General features: G+C 44.1%; 1 protein-coding gene across 2 annotated transcripts in view; it reads right to left on the reverse strand.

The window, feature by feature from the left end:
• LOC135546247 (alpha-actinin-4) overlaps positions 1-18,862 on the reverse strand; it is a 56,637-nt gene extending 37,775 nt beyond the window's left edge. For both annotated transcript variants that reach the window (XM_064974516.1, XM_064974515.1), the window contains exon 1: positions 18,533-18,862. In XM_064974516.1, the coding sequence (XP_064830588.1) occupies positions 18,533-18,667 (135 nt within the window). In that variant the 5' untranslated portion in view covers positions 18,668-18,862. The remainder of the gene's footprint in view (positions 1-18,532) is intronic.
• Positions 18,863-20,234: the final 1,372 nt, after the last annotated feature.

Below are 20,234 nucleotides of genomic sequence, written 5' to 3' on the forward strand. Positions count from 1 at the left end.
AGATCATCAAAGGTCAGTGATTCATTTTATCTATATTTCTGCTTCTTGTGACTCCTATCTTTGGCTGGAAAAATGGCTGTGTTCTTTCGACTTGGCGGTGATCTAACATAATCATATGTTGTGCTTTAGCTGTAAAGCATTTTTGAAAATCGGACACGAAGCGTAGATTAACAAGATGTTTATCTTTCATTTGCTCTATTGGACTTATTAATGTGTGAGTCTAAAAAAATATTTTAGAATTTCCCCTGCTGCCTTTTCAGCAGAATGTTGTGGAGGTGTTCCGCTAGCAGAACCCCCGCGCTAGAAAGGTAAAAAAATGGCAGCATTGGATCTTCAAGAGACCGAGTCAGTGGGCAAATAAAACTGGGCTCCACAGCTCTTGCAGCCACTAGAATCAGCAACCTTAGGTGCCGTAACTCTGTATTTGACATCACACTGCACTGCTACCCGCCTCACACCACCCGTTCACAAACACTTCGACTTGGCTAATCAGCTGCCCGCAAATCATGGGGGGGGGGGGACCCATCCTTTAGTCTACATCCAGGAAGGAGATTGTCTTGTCTTCATATGAATCATTAGGAATTATAGTAATTTATCAGTGCAACACTGCCACAGCTAACAAACCTAGAAACCAGAAAACTCAATCTTAGCGTGATACTCCACATCGATGCATCTAAAATGTGCCATAAATAACTGAGCTCACTCCAAGATAAGATGGGGATAGTCATGTTTGTTCACGGTTTCATAACGAATAGCAACCTTTACACTACTACTGACGTGTTTGCCAAGGAAATGCTCTCGCGGCCACTCATGGATCCCGATCACTTTCAGAGAAAATGCCAAATGTAAACGCACCCAATCCTGTCAGGAAAGGAGATAAGAGTGTGCACACTAAATAGAGTGCTCCAGACATCGTTTTGGCAGTTGGCTTAGGGGAAGACTGGGCCTTTCCAATTCAAACACAGACATGGACACCTATAAATACATGGGGTATAATGCCAAAATAAATCACAGGTCAGAGAGACACTGCAGCAGGGTTCACATGTTGAATATAGTCAGCATGACAGGTCCGGAAATAAATGGAAAATTCAATTAAAGGGTTTCCTTCCGTCCCAAATTCTCCTCCCCTGCGCAGAGGCGAGCTCTTAAGGATTGTGCCCTATCCTGATTCTTAAAATGGCATTGTGGGGCATCAAACATGAGATAAGGAACCCTTTCAGTCTCCTCCCAGTTCGAGGCCAACGCCTGGAAACACAACCATTGAATCCCACACAATGGAGGCATGCATACAGACCATAGTCTGTGGCACACACATTCTGATAGACCATGATTTATGGTAATTATTCTTCACCCGTTTATACTCTTCCGTATCAGTTAGTAGTCATAAAACTGCATGCATGTCAATTATGTACCATCAGAGTATCAAAATGGAACTTTACCATTAAGGCATGTAAAGAAATTGCTTGACATTAGAAATGACCTTCAGTGAGTTTGCGGTTGCACTGCGAGACCTTGGAGTAAGTTACATATGCCTGACTTCGGGCCACCCCCAAAGACGTTTATTTGCTTTCCACGTTTTGACCTTTAATAACAAAGCAGCAGTTCAGCCAATAACAAAATAAGCTGATGTCATTACATGGCTCTGTGAGTTAGTCACAATCTGGCAGCCCCAGAGAGGTATTGGCAGTTATCATTGTTAACCCTTGGTGAACTAATTGCATCATTTTAGGGTTATGCATGTCTGTGCTGGGTTGGAGAAAAAGCTGTCAAATGCTGCCAAACAGGGAGGATGTGTACTGTGAGGAGTCACCCAACAGGTGCTTTGATATTGCTTAGGTCAGTCTGAATTCCCTGCAGCCTGAGTAAGCAGTGATTGAGGACAGCATCAAACGGGGCTGGTCACCATAATGATGACACAGCCTTCCCACATAATGTATCCAGCTATGCAGGTTTCCCCTACTGTGGTCTAGACAATGATGGGAGACAACTTAAGGGTGTGGTTCCATCAGTCACTCAAACTAAATAATTTTTTGCTAATCAAATCTATGAGAATTGAGTTGTTTATTTAATACTTTTTTTTAGCAGAAAACACGATTTGAGTAACGTTATGAATGAGACAGTGTAAATGTGTTATTTTCTGATATCATCTGTACTAAAGCCAGAGCATCTCCTTCTCTGTAGTGTCTTACCAGAGCATCTCCTTCTCTGTAGTGTCTTACCAGAGCAAAAAGCAGTCCAACCAGAGTGGCTGCTGACCTTTAGTGTCTTAAAGCCTGGAATCATCTCTTTAATAGTGATAGTCAGTCTGGTCTGCAAGATCTGAAACTATGAACACTCGATGGGATTCCACAGCCCATTTTATGAAACATGGCCTATAAATTAAAGAGTTGTGACACTACTCATCTAAAATGTTTCATCTTGTGAATGCCTGGCCATTGAAAAGGGGAAGCCATTACAAAGAGAAACAAGAAGTGCAGGACAGTGAAGCACAGCTGAGGCGCGAATACAGCAACCACAAGCACCCTAAACAAGGCAACTGTGGTCATCGGAATAGCAACCACATGAGTGGGAATCAACCCATGTCGACGTCTTACTCAAACTATGAGTAGGACGTTCCTCAAACCGGTAGTTCTCACTTTACTCAGCCAGGCATGAGGTATTTCAAACTTAATCCGCAGACTCACTGCAACCAAACAGGGTGCTCGGTTGGTAAAACCACCTCCTCTGCATTGGCCCACATGACCACTCCAGCAACCCACACCACCAGTAAAGCTGGCCAAGATTGTGGGGGGTGAGCTGTCGGCTTGACACCTACACAGAAATTCTTCTCTGTGTTTGTGGCCAAGCGACAGCACATTTTTAACAGGTTACTGTGAACTTGATGCTGCCCTTGTCCCAGACATCTCAACATTGAACTGGAGTACCAATGAGTCATTTGGTCAAAGACAGGATTACGGGGGGGGAATAGTCATTTCCTCAAATCAAAATGGGTGTACCTGGAATAAGCGCTGTCCTAAAAACGAAGGCAACAGTCCTAACTTCATGACTCCAACTCCATTTTGATGTAAGAACAAGCAGAAATGTTTGCTGGGAACGCTGGCATTTGTGCCCAGCTGAAATTTTTTAGGTAATCATTCCTGGGACTCGTTTCAGAACATTGGTGGAAGAGAGAGAAAGAGAAAAAGAGAGAGAAAGGGGAGTGTGACATTTCTGCTTTATTCCAAACATTCCCACTGTGGCAGGTGTGTATCTGGCCTCAATAGCCTGCACCTCATCTGCTCGAAATCTGTGACCTCCTCCACGGAGGTTCTCAGAGTCAGAGGAGATGTCTAAAACAGCCTCCGCAATAGCACAGCATGGAATCATCTCTTTAATAGTGATAGTCAGTCTGATCTGCAAGATCTGAAACTATGAACACTCGATGGGATTCCACAGCCCATTTTATGAAACACAGCCTAGGCCTATAAATTAAAGAGTTGAAACATTTTATTTGAGTAGTGTCACATCTTGTGAATGCTTGTTTGAAATCACCAAAAACACGTTAAGACCAAATCCTTCTGGCAGTGGAATAATCAATAATATATACCTTTCTCATTAACATTAAGTCAGGCAAAGGTTTAAAGATCAAGGACGAAAGCCAGAATGTGACAGAGGGGAAGGGGAGGGGTATTTGTAGAAAACCTTTGAAAGGCAGGAACAAAATCCAATGTGGAGGTGAGAGAGGGAGCATCAGAAAATGTGACCAAACGAGAAAGGCAGGCTGGCCCAGTAGACAGCATTGTCACATTAACTGCCTCTTCCTGTCGTTGCCTGCCTCTCGCACTCGTTGCCTTATAAGGTAACACATTTAACTGCCTGTCACTGTGGCGATGATGTAACAGCTTACCACCAAGTGCACCACCCCCCACAGCAATTTTTTTTAAACACCTTGGGGGAGGGGGGGGACATTTCTCAGACTGAAACATTTGTTCCAAAATTGGCTAGCATCTTGAAGTGACAACCCCACATCCTTTCACAACATTTGTCCCTGTGTTTGTTTGATCTAATGTGTGTGAACATGAACCACCCCCCCAACCGCCAACAGACATTCCACAACCAACCTGGCCCTTTATGACTCACAGCCCTACGTGTCTGACACACACACACAGCGGGATCTCACTCACACACTCAAAATGGATGCCAAAACACAGGCATATACAAACAGTTAGACACACACAATGCCAAGATTCTGGCTTAACTATTGTCCAAATGGCCATTGCCTAATCAGACACATACACAGATGAGAGCAGAATCACATAAATCACCCAACATGTCAACATGTCAACATCCAAGCAACCTTTTCTAAACAGAAACACTCATCCCAAACATTATGAATACTAGGAGGGGGAGATCACCTCACCAGACAACACACCCCTCCTCTGCAGTCAGGGGGTGTGACAGGTGATGTGGTGAGAGTGGGAGGGAGCCCTGGAGATCAGCCCCTCTGTAGCCATGCAGGGGGAGGGGGGGGCAGACTGAGCCCGTTCAGAACCCACCCGGCACAGGATCTCTGGCTCGACCACAACCCACATCACTGACTGACTGTGAACCAGTTCACCAGCCTCCCCATCTACCATCCCTCCCCGGGGTTATCCAGTGCTGCATCATGTCATAAACACACTAGAGGTCGACCGATTAAAAATGAGCAAGGCCAATTAATTAGGGTCGATTTCAAGTTTTCATAATCGGTAATCAGCATTTTTGGACGCTGATTATGGACGATTACATTGCACTCCACGAGGAGACTGCGTGGCAGGCTGACCACCTGTTATGCAAGTGCAGCAAGGAGCCAAGGTAAGTTGCTAGCTAGCATTAAACGTATCTTATAAAAACAATCTTAACATAAACTACACATGGTTGATGATATTTCTAGTTTAACTAGCTTGTCCTGCGTTGCAAATAATCAATGAGGTGCCTGTTAATTTATCATTGAATCACAGCCTACTTCACCAAACAGGTGATGATTTAACAAGCACATTCCCAAAATAAGCACTGTCGTTGTACCAATGTAGCTAAATATAAACATCAATGCCTTTCTTAAAATCAATACACAAGAATAGATTTTTAAACCTGCATATTTAGTTAAGAAGTTTGCAGGCAATATTAACTAGGGAAATGGTGTCACTTCTCGTGTTCAGTGCAAGCAGAGTCAGGGTATATGCAACAGTTTGGGCTGCCTGGCTCGAACTGTGTGAAGACCATTTCTTCCTAACAAAGACCATAATTAATTAGCCAGAATTTAACAATTATATTTTTTTATTTAACCAGGTAGGCTAGTTAAGAACAAGTTCTCATTTACAACTGCGACCATGTCAAGATAAAGCAAAGCAGTGCGACACAAACAGAGTTACACGTGGAATAAACAAACCTACCTAAAAGTCAACACAATAGAAAGAAAATATATGTACAGCGTGTGCAAATGAGGTAAGATAAGGGAGGTAAGGCAATAAACAGGCCATAGTGGCGAAATAGTTACAATTTAGCAATTAAACACTGGCATGATAGATGTGCAAGTAGAGATACTGGGGTACAAAGGACCCAAAAAAATAAATAACATTATGGGGATGAGGTAGTTGGATGGTCTATTTACAAAATGGGCTATGTACAGGTGCAGTGATCTGCTCTGACAGCTGGTGCTTAAAGTTAGTGAGGGAGATATGGGTCTCCAGCTTCAGTAAATTTTGCAATTTGTTCCAGTCATTGGCAGCAGAGAACTGGAAGGAAAGGCGGCCAAAGGAGGAGATGGCTTTGGCGATGTCCAGTGAAATATGCCTGCTGGAGTGCGTGCTACAGGTGGGTGTTCCTATGGTGACCAGAGTGCTGAGGTAAGGCTGGGCTTCACCTAGCAAAGACTTATAGATGACCTGGAGCCAGTGGGTTTGGCGAAGAATATGAAGCGAGGGCCAGCCAACGAGAGCATACAGGTCGCAGTGGTGGGTAGTATATGGGGCTTTGGTGACAAAACGGACGGCACTGTGATAGCAAATTGGATGCAGTCTGAGCAGAGTGCTGGAGGCTATTTTGCAAATGACATTGCCGAAGTCAAGGAAGGATAGACAGTTTTACGAGGGCATGTTTGGTAGCATGAGTGAAGGTTGATTTGTTGGGAAATAGGGAGCAGAGTATAGATTTAATTTTGGATTGGAGATGCTTAATGTGAGTCTGGAAGGAGAGTTTATAGTTAACCTTCAATGTTGATACCTAGGTGTGTGGTTGTGCAATGTAGAGGTCAACCGATTAATCGGAATGGGCGATTAATTAGGGCCGATTTCAGGTTTTCATAACAATCAGAAAACAGTATTTTTGGACACCGATTTGGCCGATATCTTTTTTATTTTACACCTTTATTTAATCTTTATTTAACTAGGCAAGTCAGTTAAGAACACATTCTTATTTTCAATGACGGCCTAGGTGGGTTTAACTGCCTCGTTCAGGGGCAGAACGACAGATTTTTACCTTGTCAGCTCGGGGGATTCAAACTTGCAACCTTACAGTTAACTAGTCCAACGCTCTAACCACCTGCCTCCACGAGGAAACTGCCTGTTACACGAATGCAGTAAGAAACGAAGGTAAGTTGCTAGCTAGCATTACACTTACCTTATAAAAACAATCAATCATAATCAGTAGGTAACTACACATGGTTGATGATATTACTAGTTTATCTAGCGTGTCATGCGTTGCGTATCGTTGCTTCAATGTGTACCTAACCATAAACATCAATGCCTTTCTTAAAATCAATAAGCAGAAGTATATATTTTTAAACCTGCATATTTAGCTAAAAAAATCCAGGTTAGCAGGCAATATTAACCAGGTAAAATTGTGTCAGTCTATATGCCACATTTTGGGCTGCCTATTTTGCCAGAATTTTATGTAATTATGACATAACATTGAAGGTTGTGCAATGTAGCAGCAATATTTAGACTTATGGATGCCACCCGTTAAATAAAATCCAGAACGGTTCCATATTTCACTGAAAGAATAAACGTCTTGTTTTCGAGATGATAGTTTCCAGACTCTACCATTTTAATGACCTAAGGCTCGTATTTCTGTGTGTTATCATGTTATAACTAAGTTTATGATTTGATAGAGCAGTGTGACTGAGCGATGGTAGGCACCAGCAGGCTCATAAGCATTCAAACAGCAGTTTTGTGCGTTCATAATCATAAATTGGTCGACCTCTAGTACACACTTAGACCGGGTGGAGGGGCGGGGGTTAAGAGTATTTGATTCAATGAGCCCGTCTCAGATTGGCCTGGGGTGCTAAGCCAGGGGGGGGTACAACCATTCATGCAGGTGAGGGATATCACAAGGCCTAGTCCATAAAGAGCATGGTAGTAGAGCAATGCCAAAGACTTAGATGTGTACAGCTCAGAGAGAGACTGATCAAGATCATACCAACAACAATTAAAAGAAGAGTGGTACCGCGTGGCAAACAAGCACAGCATGAAATCTATGACAAGTATCCAACGTATTACACTGCGACCACAGAACACCACACACTGTTCTTCTCATGGGTGGTGTGAACGCTTGCACACTGAGGCGTTTATTCACACATCTGTCTGTCTGGGGCTACGCTGCTGCAGGTTGTTAGGCTTTCCAGTACACTACTGCAGTGGAGGGCCCCTGTACAGAGCGCTCTTTGTTAAAATCGCTCTTGTTTAAGAATGCCTTTGGGGGCTTTGATTTGATTTGTCCGAGAGATTGTCTGGTGCATTTCCCTGGCCTGCACGGCTATGAGGAAGGAGAACAGATGCAGGCAGTTGGGTGATTCCCCAGCGAGTGTAGAAGAGGAAGGATTCACTGGGGGGAAACATATCTAAAAACAAACGTCCCTTTTTCAGGACCCTGTCTTTCAAAGATAATTCGTAAAAATCCAAATAACTTCACAGATCTTCATTGTAAAGTGTTTAAAACATCGTTTCCCATGCTTGTTCAATGAACCATAAACAATTAATGAACATTAAGACACTAACAGCTTACAGACGGTAGGCAATTAAGGTCACAGTTATGAAAACTTAGGGCACTAAAGAGACCTTTCTACTGACTCTGAAAAACACCAAAAGAAAGATGCCCAGGGTCCCTGCTCATCTGCGTGAATGTGCCTTAGGGATTCTGCAAGGAGGCATGAGGACTGCAGATGTGGCCAGGGCAATGAATTGCAATGTCCGTACTGTGAGAAGCCTAAGACAGCACTACAGGGAGACAGGACGGACAGCTGATCGTCGTCGCAGTGGCAGAACACGTCTAACAACATCTGAACATCACACCTGTAGTACAGGTACAGGACGGCAACAACTGCCCGAGTTACACCAGGAACGCTCAAGTCGCGTTTATCGTCGAAGGAATGAGCGTTGCACCGAGGCCTGTACTCTGGAGCGGGATCGATTTGGAGGTGGAGGGACCGTCATGGTCTGGGGCGGTGCGTCACAGCATCATCGGACTGAGCTTGATATCATTGCAGGCAATCTCAACGCTGTGTGTTACAGGGAAGACATCCTCCCTCATGCGGTACCCTGTGTGATTTCCTGCAAGACAGGAATGTCAGTGTTTTGCCATGGCCAGCGAAGACCCCAGATCTCAATCCCATTGAGCATGTCTGGGACCTGGTGGATCGGAGTGTGAGGGCTAGGGCCATTCCCTCCAGAAATGTCTGGGAACTTGCAGGTGCCTTGGTGGAAGAGGAACATCTCGCAGCAAGAACTGGCAAATCTAGTGCAGTCCATGAGGAGGAGATGCACTGCAGTTCTTAATGGAGCTGGTGGCCACACCAGATACTGACTGTTACTTTTGATTTTGACCCCGCTTTGTTCAGGGACACATTAATCCATTTCTGTTAGTCAAACTGAATAAGTTCCACAGACGTGTAGGTCTCTATTAGAGGTCGACTGATTATGATATTTCACCGCTGATACCGATTATTGGAGGACCAAAAAAAGCCGATACCGGTTAAATCGGCCAATCTTTTTTATTTATTTTCAATAATGACAATTACAACAATACTGAATGAACACTTATTTTAACTTAACCTTTAATTAATAGGGGGCAGCATTTTCACTTTGGATGAATTGCGTGCCCATAGTGAACTGCCGCCTACTCTGTCCCAGATGCTAATATATGCATATTATTATTACTATTGGATAGAAAACTCTGAAGTTTCTAAAACTGTTTGAATTAAGTCTGAGTATAACAGAACTCATAGGGCAGGCAAACTTCCAAACAGGAAGTGGAAATTCTGGGGCTGGTTGATTTAACTGATTGCCTATTCACATGCAAATAAGATATGGATCTGTTCGCACTTCATACGCCTTCCACTAGATGTCAACAGTCAGTAGAACGTGGAATGAAGCCTCTTGTGTGATGTGGGACCAGATGGCAGCTATTTGAGTCACTGGTCTGGCAGAATGCCAGTTCCTGGTTACGCACAGTAGTCATTATATCGCCTTGCGTTCCATTACTCTGTAGACAAAAACAAATAACCCGGTTGGAACGTTATTGGACATATATGATAATAACATCCTGAAGATTGGTCAAATTAAGTAGAGAATCAGTTTATTCGACCTGGAATATAACTTTTTGAATTTTTCATCCGAGTTCGCCTGGACCAGAGCCAGCATTTGGACATGTGAACTAAACGTGCTAGCAAAAGTAGCTAATTGGACACTAGTAATGGACATTATGGAACAAAACAACGATTTATTGCGGAACTAGGATTCCTTGCACTGCATTCTGATGAAAGATCATAGGTAAGGGAATATTTATGATGTAATTTCTTATTTCTGTTGACTCCAACATGGCAGATAAATACACTGCTCAAAAAAATAAAGGGAACACTTAAACAACACAATGTAACTCCAAGTCAATCACACTTCTGTGAAATCAAACTGTCCACTTAGGAAGCAACACTGATTGACAATAAATGTCACATGCTGTAAAAATGGAATAGACAACAGGTGGAAATTATAGGCAATTAGCAAGACACCCCCAATAAAGGAGTGGTTCTGCAGGTGGGGACCACAGACCACTTCTCAGTTCCTATGCTTCCTGGCTGATGTTTTGGTCACTTTTGAATGCTGGCGGTGCTTTCACTCTAGTGGTAGCATGAGACGGAGTCTACAACCCACACAAGTGGCTCAGGTAGTGCAGCTCATCCAGGATGGCACATCAATGCGAGCTGTGGCAAGAAGGTTTGCTGTGTGTCAGCTTAGTGTCCAGAGCATGGAGGCGCTACCAGGAGCCAGGCCAGTACATCAGGAGACGTGGAGGAGGCCGTAGGAGGGCAACAACCCAGCAGCAGGACCGCTACCTCAGCCTTTGTGCAAGGAGGAGCAGGAGGAGCACTGCAAAATGACCTCCAGCATGCCACAAATGTGCATGTGTCTGCTCAAACGGTCAGAAACAGACTCCATGAGGGTGGTATGAGGGCCCGACGTCCACAGGTGGGGGTTGGGCTTACAGCCCAACACCGTGCAGAACGTTTGGTATTTGCCAGAGAACATCAAGATTGGCAAATTCGCCACTGGCGCTCGGTGCCCTCCTTCACAGATGAAAGCAGGTTCACACTGAGCACATGTGACAGATGTGACAGTCTGGAGATGCCGTGGAGAACGTTCTGCTGCCTGCAACATCCTCCAGCATGACCGGTTTGGCGGTGAGTCAGTCATGGTGTGGGGTGGCATTTCTTTGGTGGGGGCCGCACAGCCCTCCATGTGCTCGCCAGAGGTAGCCTGACTGCCATTAGGTACCGAGATCCTCAGACCCCTTGTGAGACCATATGCTGGCACGGTTGGCCCTGGGTTCCTCCTAATGCAAGACAATGCTCGACCTCATGTGGCTGGAGTGTGTCAGCAGCTCCTGCAAGAGGAAGGCATTGACGCTATGGACTGCCCGCCCGTTCCCCAGACCTGAATCCAATTGAGCACATCTGGGACATCATGTCTCGCTCCATCCACCAACGCCACGTTGCACCACAGACTGTCCAGGAGTTGGCGGATGCTTTTGTCCAGGTCTGTGAGGAGATCCCTCAGGAGACCATCTGCCACCTCATCAGGAGCATGCCCAGGCGTTGTAGGGAGGTCATACAGGCACTTGGAGGCCACACACACTACTGAGCCTCATTTTGACTTGTTTTAAGGACATTACGTCAAAGTTGGATCAGCCTGTAGTGTGGTTTTCCACTTTAATTTTGAGTGTGACTCCAAATCCAGACCTCCATGGGGTAATACATTTGATTTCCATTGATAATTTGTGTGATTTTGTTGTCAGCACATTCAACTATGTAAAGAAAAAAATATTTAATAAGAATATTTCATTCATTCAGATCTAGGATGTGTTATTTTAGTGTTCCCTTTATTTTTTTGAGCAGTGTATATACTTGTGTATTGATTTTAAGGAAGGCATTGATGTTTATGGTTAGGTACACCTTGGAGCAACGAGTCCTTTTTCGTGAATGCGCACCGCATCGATTATATGCAACGCAGGACACACTAGATAAACTAGTAATATCAACCATGTGTAGTTACCTAGTGATTATGATTGATTAATAAAAAAGGTAAGTTTAATTCTAGCTAGCAACTTGGCTTCTTACTGCATTTGCGTAACAGGCAGGCTCCTCATGGAGTGCAATGAGAGGCAGGTGGTTAGAGCGTTGGACTAGTTAACCTTAAGGTTGCAAGATTGAACCCTCGAGCTGACAAGGTGAAAATCTGGGAAAGACAGGGACACACAGGGACACACCCTGTGACACACAGGGAAAGGCAGGTCACACTACAGACAGAGATAGACAAAAACCACTCAAAGTTCTTTCCTCATCTCTCACCCTGCAGGTTAGCCACTAAGAGGCCTGGTTAAGGGGCGGGGACACCTCAAGGGCAATCCTCCTCCTCTGGTGAACAACAATCATCACTCTCTATTAGCTCCCACTCTGTTCTGTCTCACGCTGTGCTTAGGACTCCAAATATCTCCTACCATGTGGAATTGAAAGACACAGAGATCTGAATCTGAGGGCTACTTCTACAACTGGAGTTGAATAAGGAAGCAACAGAAAACCACAGATGCCACAGCCTTCCTTCCCCTTTCCTGCTACTCCCTTGAGATGGGCTCTAGTAGGAGTCACATACTGGGCTGAACTAGGACAAACAAGCCCATTGGACTGGGTGAGTCTAAATGGGAGCATCTACAGCACGAGAAGAGCCAGTAGTCTTGTCACTTCCTACTAGAGAGTTGGTGATGGCTGTGCCCAAAGTAGCATGAACACCCTTTATTTTGCATTGATTCAACGTTCAAGTTAAAGGTTGTCCTCTGAGTCTAGTAGATTAACTGTCCGGCGTATCTGTTTTTCTGGTCTTTATACGGTTGTCTGTGTGCTAACAACAGTCTCTGAGGAGCTGCCTTTGTGTTGCAACACACTCCGAAAAAAAGCCAGAAAGAGAAAGACTAGAAAGAGCGCCTCCCACATAAGGACCCGACCACATGACCAAAATGTTAAACTGCACTGGTTTTGTGATGAAGTCGAAATCCAACCGGCTGCTGGCCAAAAAATAAAAATATATAGCCTAAATACTAAAAATAAGCCTGTGTATTTCCGTGGGCCGCGCTCTAATCCTCTTACAAACAGTCTTTTGTCTGGGCCCTGTACACTTAAGAGTCTTTCAGTGGCACTGCAGACATTATATGCAAACAATGGGCCAAGGAGAGAGAAAGTGTTGCTGTGGCTGGTTCTCTCTGTGCCCTCTCTGACTGGGTGCAGGGTGAAACCTCAAACTGAAAGACGGCGACATGACTCTGGGTTGGCCTAGTAGCTGCTGGGTCGCGCTGTAATATCTAAAATTGCACTTACCGTGCCTGCAACCACCTGGGGCTCAGAGTTAGACAAACATTGTGTGTGTTGGTGGGTTTCTACTCTTTTCCAAGGGCTGGGGGCAATTAACAACATCCCATTAACAAATCCCAACATGCTTAGTTTCAAGACCCTCCCTCACACTGTGCCCCACTTACCAGAGTCTTTAATAATAAAACGAGAAGCCACAATAGAAATGAGGGCCTCAGAGAAAACGCTTCAAAGAGCTACTTCTCTCTATGACCTCCCCTTATGGCTACAGGGTAGGAGGAGCCTACCACTAATCATCCAGAGATAACAGTATGTGTTTATGTGTACCGTTGACTGGCAGCTAAGCCTGTTCACTCAAGGCTGTTTTGTTTGGTTGTTAACACACACACACACACACACACACACTAGGAGCGCCACCAGCAGGTTCATCAGATCAAACCACATCCATCCAGACCACACGGTCCCGACACAAACCCTGCTGAGCTGAGCGACGGTTAAACCAATCAAACCTGAAGTTTATAAGCCAACCCTCTGCATCACTTCTGTCCAAACAGATCTGAGAAGTAGCTCGTTGGGACTGTGTACTTCAGCTCAAGGTTACCCTTGTGCAGTGTTCTCCACAGCTATGGAAAGTCACTGACCAAAAGGATTAACCGATACGGTGTGTCTCTGGCCATGCCTTCCTGATCCTCCTTAGCCCTTCCACCAGAGCCATGTTCTTATTAAGTCCCCTGATCCAGCTGCCTCTCCTCCAGCTGGGATAAGGGTGAGATCATGTCAGGGGGCAGCATGCTACCAGAGTTTGATGCAGCTCCGACACCAAGTCCTGCGGTTAAACAAACACTAGATACATTAAAAACTCAATGACAAGTCAGTGGGAGGATGGAGTCAGTGGTAGAAACGTTTCAATTGCAAGTCAACTTTAAAAGGGCGTGGCCAAAGGCAGATCTTTACCAAATGGTATAGCAGTGGACTAACTGCATGAACTATATCACTAATGTGGCACTTTGGATAGAGCCATCCATTGATAGCATGCCCCAGGAGTGACGACCCAGTCAAAGATCACCTTTAAAAAGTAACTGGTCTCTGGTTCATTGTGAATTCAGGTGGACTGCGTAGCTGTAGTAGGCATTCTACCAGACGAAATGTCCAGGCTAAACTGTGACGGAGCCTTTCCAATAGCAGAGATGAAAGCCTTCAGCTTCCTGTAACAGTTGACTCATACAAATACACAGCACGTGTCTCTGAAGCAACATCTTAATGTAAAGTACAAAGTAGTCTCTCTGCACATCTGCTCCCAGTAACAGAGTCTCCCTGTGGCCTGACACTGACTGGATATGATATGAAATCTCAGAACCAGCCTTTTATCCAGACAGTCTTTCCTGAAGGGGTTTCAGTGGATTTATGGGACAGATGTTGTGTAGGGTTCAGGCCAGGGTTAACTTCCAGCACAGATTGGGGACATCTACTGCTGCAGTGGTGGTGCCACTTGGCAAGACCAGTAACATGGGTCAATTGACAGAGATACAAATGCTATCAAGTCAAACCGGGCAGGCTGCACTAGAGGATGGTATTTCAAGTCTTTGACTTTAGTCAAGCTGAGGACACTGAGTGTTGTGGTTGAGTTAGCTAGACAAAATGCACTGGTGACTAAAAGCCACTGTTAGCGACTGCCATTTCTCACTAAAGCAAGATGCTTTTAACCTGAATTACAGAAAACTATATCATAGTGCAGGGCTTGGCAACCCAGGTCCTGGAGTGGCACAGGCACTTCATGTTTTGATTTAACCGACCTGGAAGACCAGGTGTGAATAATTTAGGCAATCACTGAACTGACCAATTAGCTCAGTTGGTCAGGTGTGGTGCCTGTGGCACTCCAGGAACAGGGTTGCCTGCCCCTGTCATAGTATGTATTGGTTATATAGCCTGCAAGCCAACTTAGCCCACTCCTGCATTAGAATACATACAAATAAAATGCCTAGATAAGTATCTATTTACATTACAATTGAATTAGAGTCTCAGACAAGGCCATGATTAGACAGTGGATTGCAGTAGTGGTGCTTTTAATAGCAGCAGATAGTCTTGTGCTGAGCAGCACTGTGGTCTGGCTCCCCTGTGTCACTAAGCTTGGCTTTCTCACGGGTACAGACTAAATAATGACTGGTCCACCACTGCCAAAAATACTCCCTGCATAGAGGCCTCGGTGAGGCTTTTATCAGAATAGACATATGCCAGACACACATCACACCTTCGCTGACTGACAACAACAAAAAAGGACCCCCAAAAAAATGGTCATGCAATTACTTTGCACAAACCAATCTACTAGTGTTGACTGGCTAAATTGCCAGAACATGCAACAGGAGAGGGAACTTTGTTTATTTAAACGGAACAGTGTTTATCACCAACCCATGGCGAAACCCCACAGTCATTACTCTGCTATGTGGAAGAAATAACTTCTCTCCTAAAGCCCCCTCCCACTCCCCATAATAATGCAGCCATCCCCGTCTTCACAGACCACACCACCACACCCAAACACACATTCCTTTCTCCCAATTGCCTACAAGCCCCCAAAAGCACAGGGCCTCGTTCAATAAGCACAGACATACCTACACACAAACAAGCAGTGCTTCAAGTTGGTGTATACAAACACTGTCTCACATGTACAGACAGAAACCACAGACTCAAGTAGGAGAGCTGCCTGCACATTGCAGATATTTGACTCCTGGCTCTAAATAATCCTAAATGAGATCTAGAGCCGAACACAGTGGCATGTTGGCACCAACTCAGAAGACAATCTCCCAACAGAAACAGAGTTTTAGTACTAATGATAAGGAGGCTACACAAGAAGTACAAGTCAATAACATGAGCCACACCATCATAGCGTGTGTGTTGCGACTCAATTTCAAAAGACCCCATCTATGGCTTCTAGCATGTGAAGGCATTATGAACCTCTCCTCACTCCCCTAAAATGTAGCCCCATAAACAGAGGAGGGGAGGAGAAACAGACCAGAGAGAATGGCTGACACAGAAAAACACAAATAGCCCCCAAACCCCAACCATTTCAAATACGGGAGCACCCAAAGATGGTAGGACGACGCCCCTTGCCAAGCCCTCAATATGTAGCCACAACTTCCCTGCCTGCCCTGGAGGACATTCCCAGCGCGCCACATTGTCCACATCTGCAATCCTGCAAAAAAACGATGTATTTTTCATTTGGGGGCGGGGGGTACGTAAAAATAAAAAAAACAGAACCCCCCCAGCTATAATGGGCCAAAAATGGAATGTTTCCCCCTGCATGCTCTTGCTGTGGGAGAAAGAGAGTAAAGAGGGAGGGAGAGCGGTGACATTCCATTCTGCTCTGTCCACTCGCCACCTGGTCATTTTACATTCAGCTGATTTCAGACCAGGGTCAGCAGTACTGCTCTCAGGCTGGTCAAACACTGATGTGAGATCAGGGAGGGACCACTTGACACTTAACACCCAGAGGCCTGAGTATATAACTGCAAAAAAAGTGGTCAGCTAGAAGGCCTTCATGCAGATAAAACAATAGAAACTAAGGTGTAGTTTCTCTATGGGCGGAGATAGGAATATCCACACTCACAGTTGAGTCTTTCCTGCTTATCCCTTCATCAGCCCCAGTCACACAAACACACACTCGACAAAGGAGAAACAACCGGTTTCTTTTAACATGGATATCAAATCAGCCACTCCCACTAGTCCAGCGCTTAGTGCACCAATTCCTTAAAAACACCATGGCCACTTGTGAGAAACCAAAGCAGCCAGCCCTGAACTAACTGAGTCTGCCAGTCAAATTAATAGCTTGGGGAAATGGGAGAGAATGGAAGAAACTTAGAACACTGCCCACCTGGGCTGTGTGGTAATATATGCAAGTCAGGGCACTGTGGCATGGGTGAGTCTGGTCAGGAGAGAAAGAGCATTTCTCTTTGTGGGGCTGAGTTGTAACAGACCGTCAACAATCACGGTAATGCAAACAGACAGGTACTTTGATAGTGCAGTGTATATAGGGAAATGAGGAGCAGTAAAAATTCCCACTGATCTTAAATATACGTTAAACTGAATGCGAGACGAGACCATGTCCAAACAGTGTACGAAAAAGTTTGGCCATCACATCAGACTGACAGTGGTTGAGTTTGGGGTGCCTTTACCCTTTGCACATATTTGGTGGCTGAATGTCCTTTGCTTTGAAGTAGGTTGGCTAACTGACATCCCGATACATTTGCATCTACACCGATTCCAACATTGCCCTGCTAGTATTGAAATTAAAACAGAAAGAATGGCCTCCAACAACATTTTGGGTATTACAACATGTCTTGGCGTGTGGCTGATGTTTGGCATTAGGTTGGACTTAATTACATGGTTCTCAAGCTGAAATGGAGCTCTCTGAAGTGTATTACATTTTAACCAGTGTATTAAACTGGACTAGACTGCGCAGGATGAAATTTTGGTGTTGGAAAAAACCCTTTAGGTAGAATAACAGTGGCATGTCCACTTGGGGTCTGATTTCCACATACATACAGTAGGCCTAAATACATAGGCTACAATCAGTACAGAATCACTGGTGGGAGGCATGTATTCACTTCATGCAATAACTGGCAGCGGTGAAAACGCCACAGGAATTTGCCCATGGTTCCCCCTCCGACTTTTCTGTAATAAATGTCCTGGCTATGAATGTCACGCCTCCCCAATAATCTATAAAAGCTATACATCCTTTAGTAAGTAACCAATGTTATTTTTTAGGAAAGAAGCCCCTATTGCCTGTGTTTTGTAGGCCATCTGAGTCATTTGTTCATCATTGATTATTTTTCTTCCTGTGATGAAACGTTGGTCTCCCTTCCTTTATAGGCAAACCTATTTAGAGGATCGAAATCCAGAGAGGGTAAAGCTGAACGCATGGTTAGGCTAAATCAATTAGTTGAATGAATAATGCTGAGAGTTAAAACGCTGAGTAATGATGGGCTGTAATATAATACTCCGGGTGACGTCACTCCACTAAAAAGGCAAATCATTTTCACAACGAGGTGTAGCACGACAGACCCTCAATCATTCCATACGGTTAAGCAACATTGCCTCAAATGATCCTCACTCCACATTTCCAAGGTTTGATCATAGTTACAAGCGCCCGAGCATTAGAAGGATTAAAACGAGTCTAAAAACCTTTAAAATATTTTCAGCTGGAAATATTTTATTTCAACTGCCACGGAAAGTAGATTCCAAAAAAACCAAGAGGGCACAGCAGTGTTTTATCTGCTTCGACCCAGAACATATTTTAACACTTTCAGGACACAAGTTGCTATACTATTTTTTGACTCACATCGAAATTATGCCTATGGCCATCTTGAAAAAATGGCAGAAATATCGACTGGAAAATAAACCCGGCTAACATAAGCGGCAGAACTAGATGGAGTACAATGTTTCATTCCAATAAAAAAAACTAGCGCAGTCCTCGGTCGATTGAGAAAATACAGGTTGCTGTCGTAATGACGCATGTGGAAAGAGTTTATTAGCCCATTTCTTGTTTGACATATACCATATGGACACAGGAAAGTTCGTTACATTGAGTGGGTATAAAATCGTGTTGTTTTATAGATGCAGCGGCTCGGCAATCAGGGCCCAAATTCAGTCCCCGACCTCTCCCTTCCATTTTACCTTTCTTTGCTGTTTCTCCCAGGCCGGGTCCAGCAGCAGGTCCCGGTCCCAATCATTTTCTTGTTCTCTTGGGTCCATGTAAACGGCTGGTCCTCCAGACGATGCTTGATTATTAGAAGCGTGATAATCTACCATTGTCAGATAGCTAATAACCTACCGGTATATCTAAGACTCTCGAACGAGAAATAGGGAATGTGACCCAGTTGCGGAAACGCTTTGCTTTCAACGTTCCGTCAGGAATATCCGGTCTATACACTGCCAATACTGGCTAAAAGAATGCTTAATCTCCACCCGAGGAGAGAATGGTGTGGTCGAAAGCAAATAGCCGCTCCTACAAAACTAGAGTAGGTTGCCAGGCCCAAATATCTCATGAATATTCAGTCATCTGCTTAATATTCATGAGCTGTTGAAATCCTTCCCCCCAAAAGACTGAGAGCACATAATTTAGTAGTCGACTATAGCCTACTAAAAGTAATGTTCTAAAAAGTATTATGCCTGATATGTAGCCTAATGCCTTTGTAAAGTAACCTAAGTCATTGCAGATTGAAGTCTTTGCATGTTGCTAAATATATAATTGAAACATTGTATCAACATTTAGATGCAATTTATCCTGGCCCTTTGAAACGATACAATGTTGAAATACATTTTAAAAAATGCACAAATGGATTTGTAGCCAGTATAGACAGATTTACGAACTGTAACATTTTGAGAATACTAGAATAGTTCTGATAACTACTACTTCTATAATATCCATAGAATATTAAAGTAACTGTCCAGTGAAAATGTCCCTTTCAAAAGTTAATATTATGTTAACTCATATCCAAATAATGTTGTTGACTCATCTAAAACTAATATGTGGCCAAAGCATAAATTGGAGAAAAACACTTCAAAAACCCCACCTCAAACTTGTATCTCCAGTTGTATCTCATTCTGTTGGGGTACGCCCACTCCATTCCAACACAGAAAAGCTGCTTTTTAACATGCTTAATAACAAAAACTATTGAAAGGAAACTATTTCACTCATAGAAATCTGGACAGTTACTTTAAACACAAACTACACAGGGGTATATATCCGTCTAAATATATGACTCTGCACAGGGACGCTTTCAGGATGCAACCTTTTGGAACGTTCAGATAGAAATACACTATGTTGAACAAACATGCCTCTCTTACATGTAAAATATGGAATCGCATGAGCTTTATTTGTGGCATTTCTATCTACAACATTCTACAATGCTTCTTCTTGCAAGACACGAATCAGACGGAGCCTATAACAAGACCACCCATTTGATGTAATACTAATGAGGACATGCTACACCATGAATCATTTAGCCAGTGAGCCCATTGGTGTTGTTACCCACCTCAGATTTTTGTTGTACCTTCATGGAGAGCCTATGCCACCTCACTGGTGCCCAAATCAATAGTCCTACATGCAGGTGCATCGAAACCAAAACCGTATGAAATTCCCTTGGGCCTATCATTTTGTTTGACAGCTTGTCATGTGTAAAGTGGCTTATATTTACCATTCAAATTTGATATGCTGGATCTGGCTGACATGACCAGACACTACATGAAGTAGGTCTCGCTCCAACTGAGTGTCCATGCCAATTATCATCAGCGAGGCTTGATATATGAATCATCGCAGGCCCCCCTAGCCCTCTAATGTTTTCATGACTGCCACATTGTGCCACATTCCTAATCG

Source organism: Oncorhynchus masou, chromosome 9 (genome assembly GCF_036934945.1).
Source record: "Oncorhynchus masou masou isolate Uvic2021 chromosome 9, UVic_Omas_1.1, whole genome shotgun sequence".
NCBI lineage: Eukaryota > Metazoa > Chordata > Actinopteri > Salmoniformes > Salmonidae > Oncorhynchus > Oncorhynchus masou.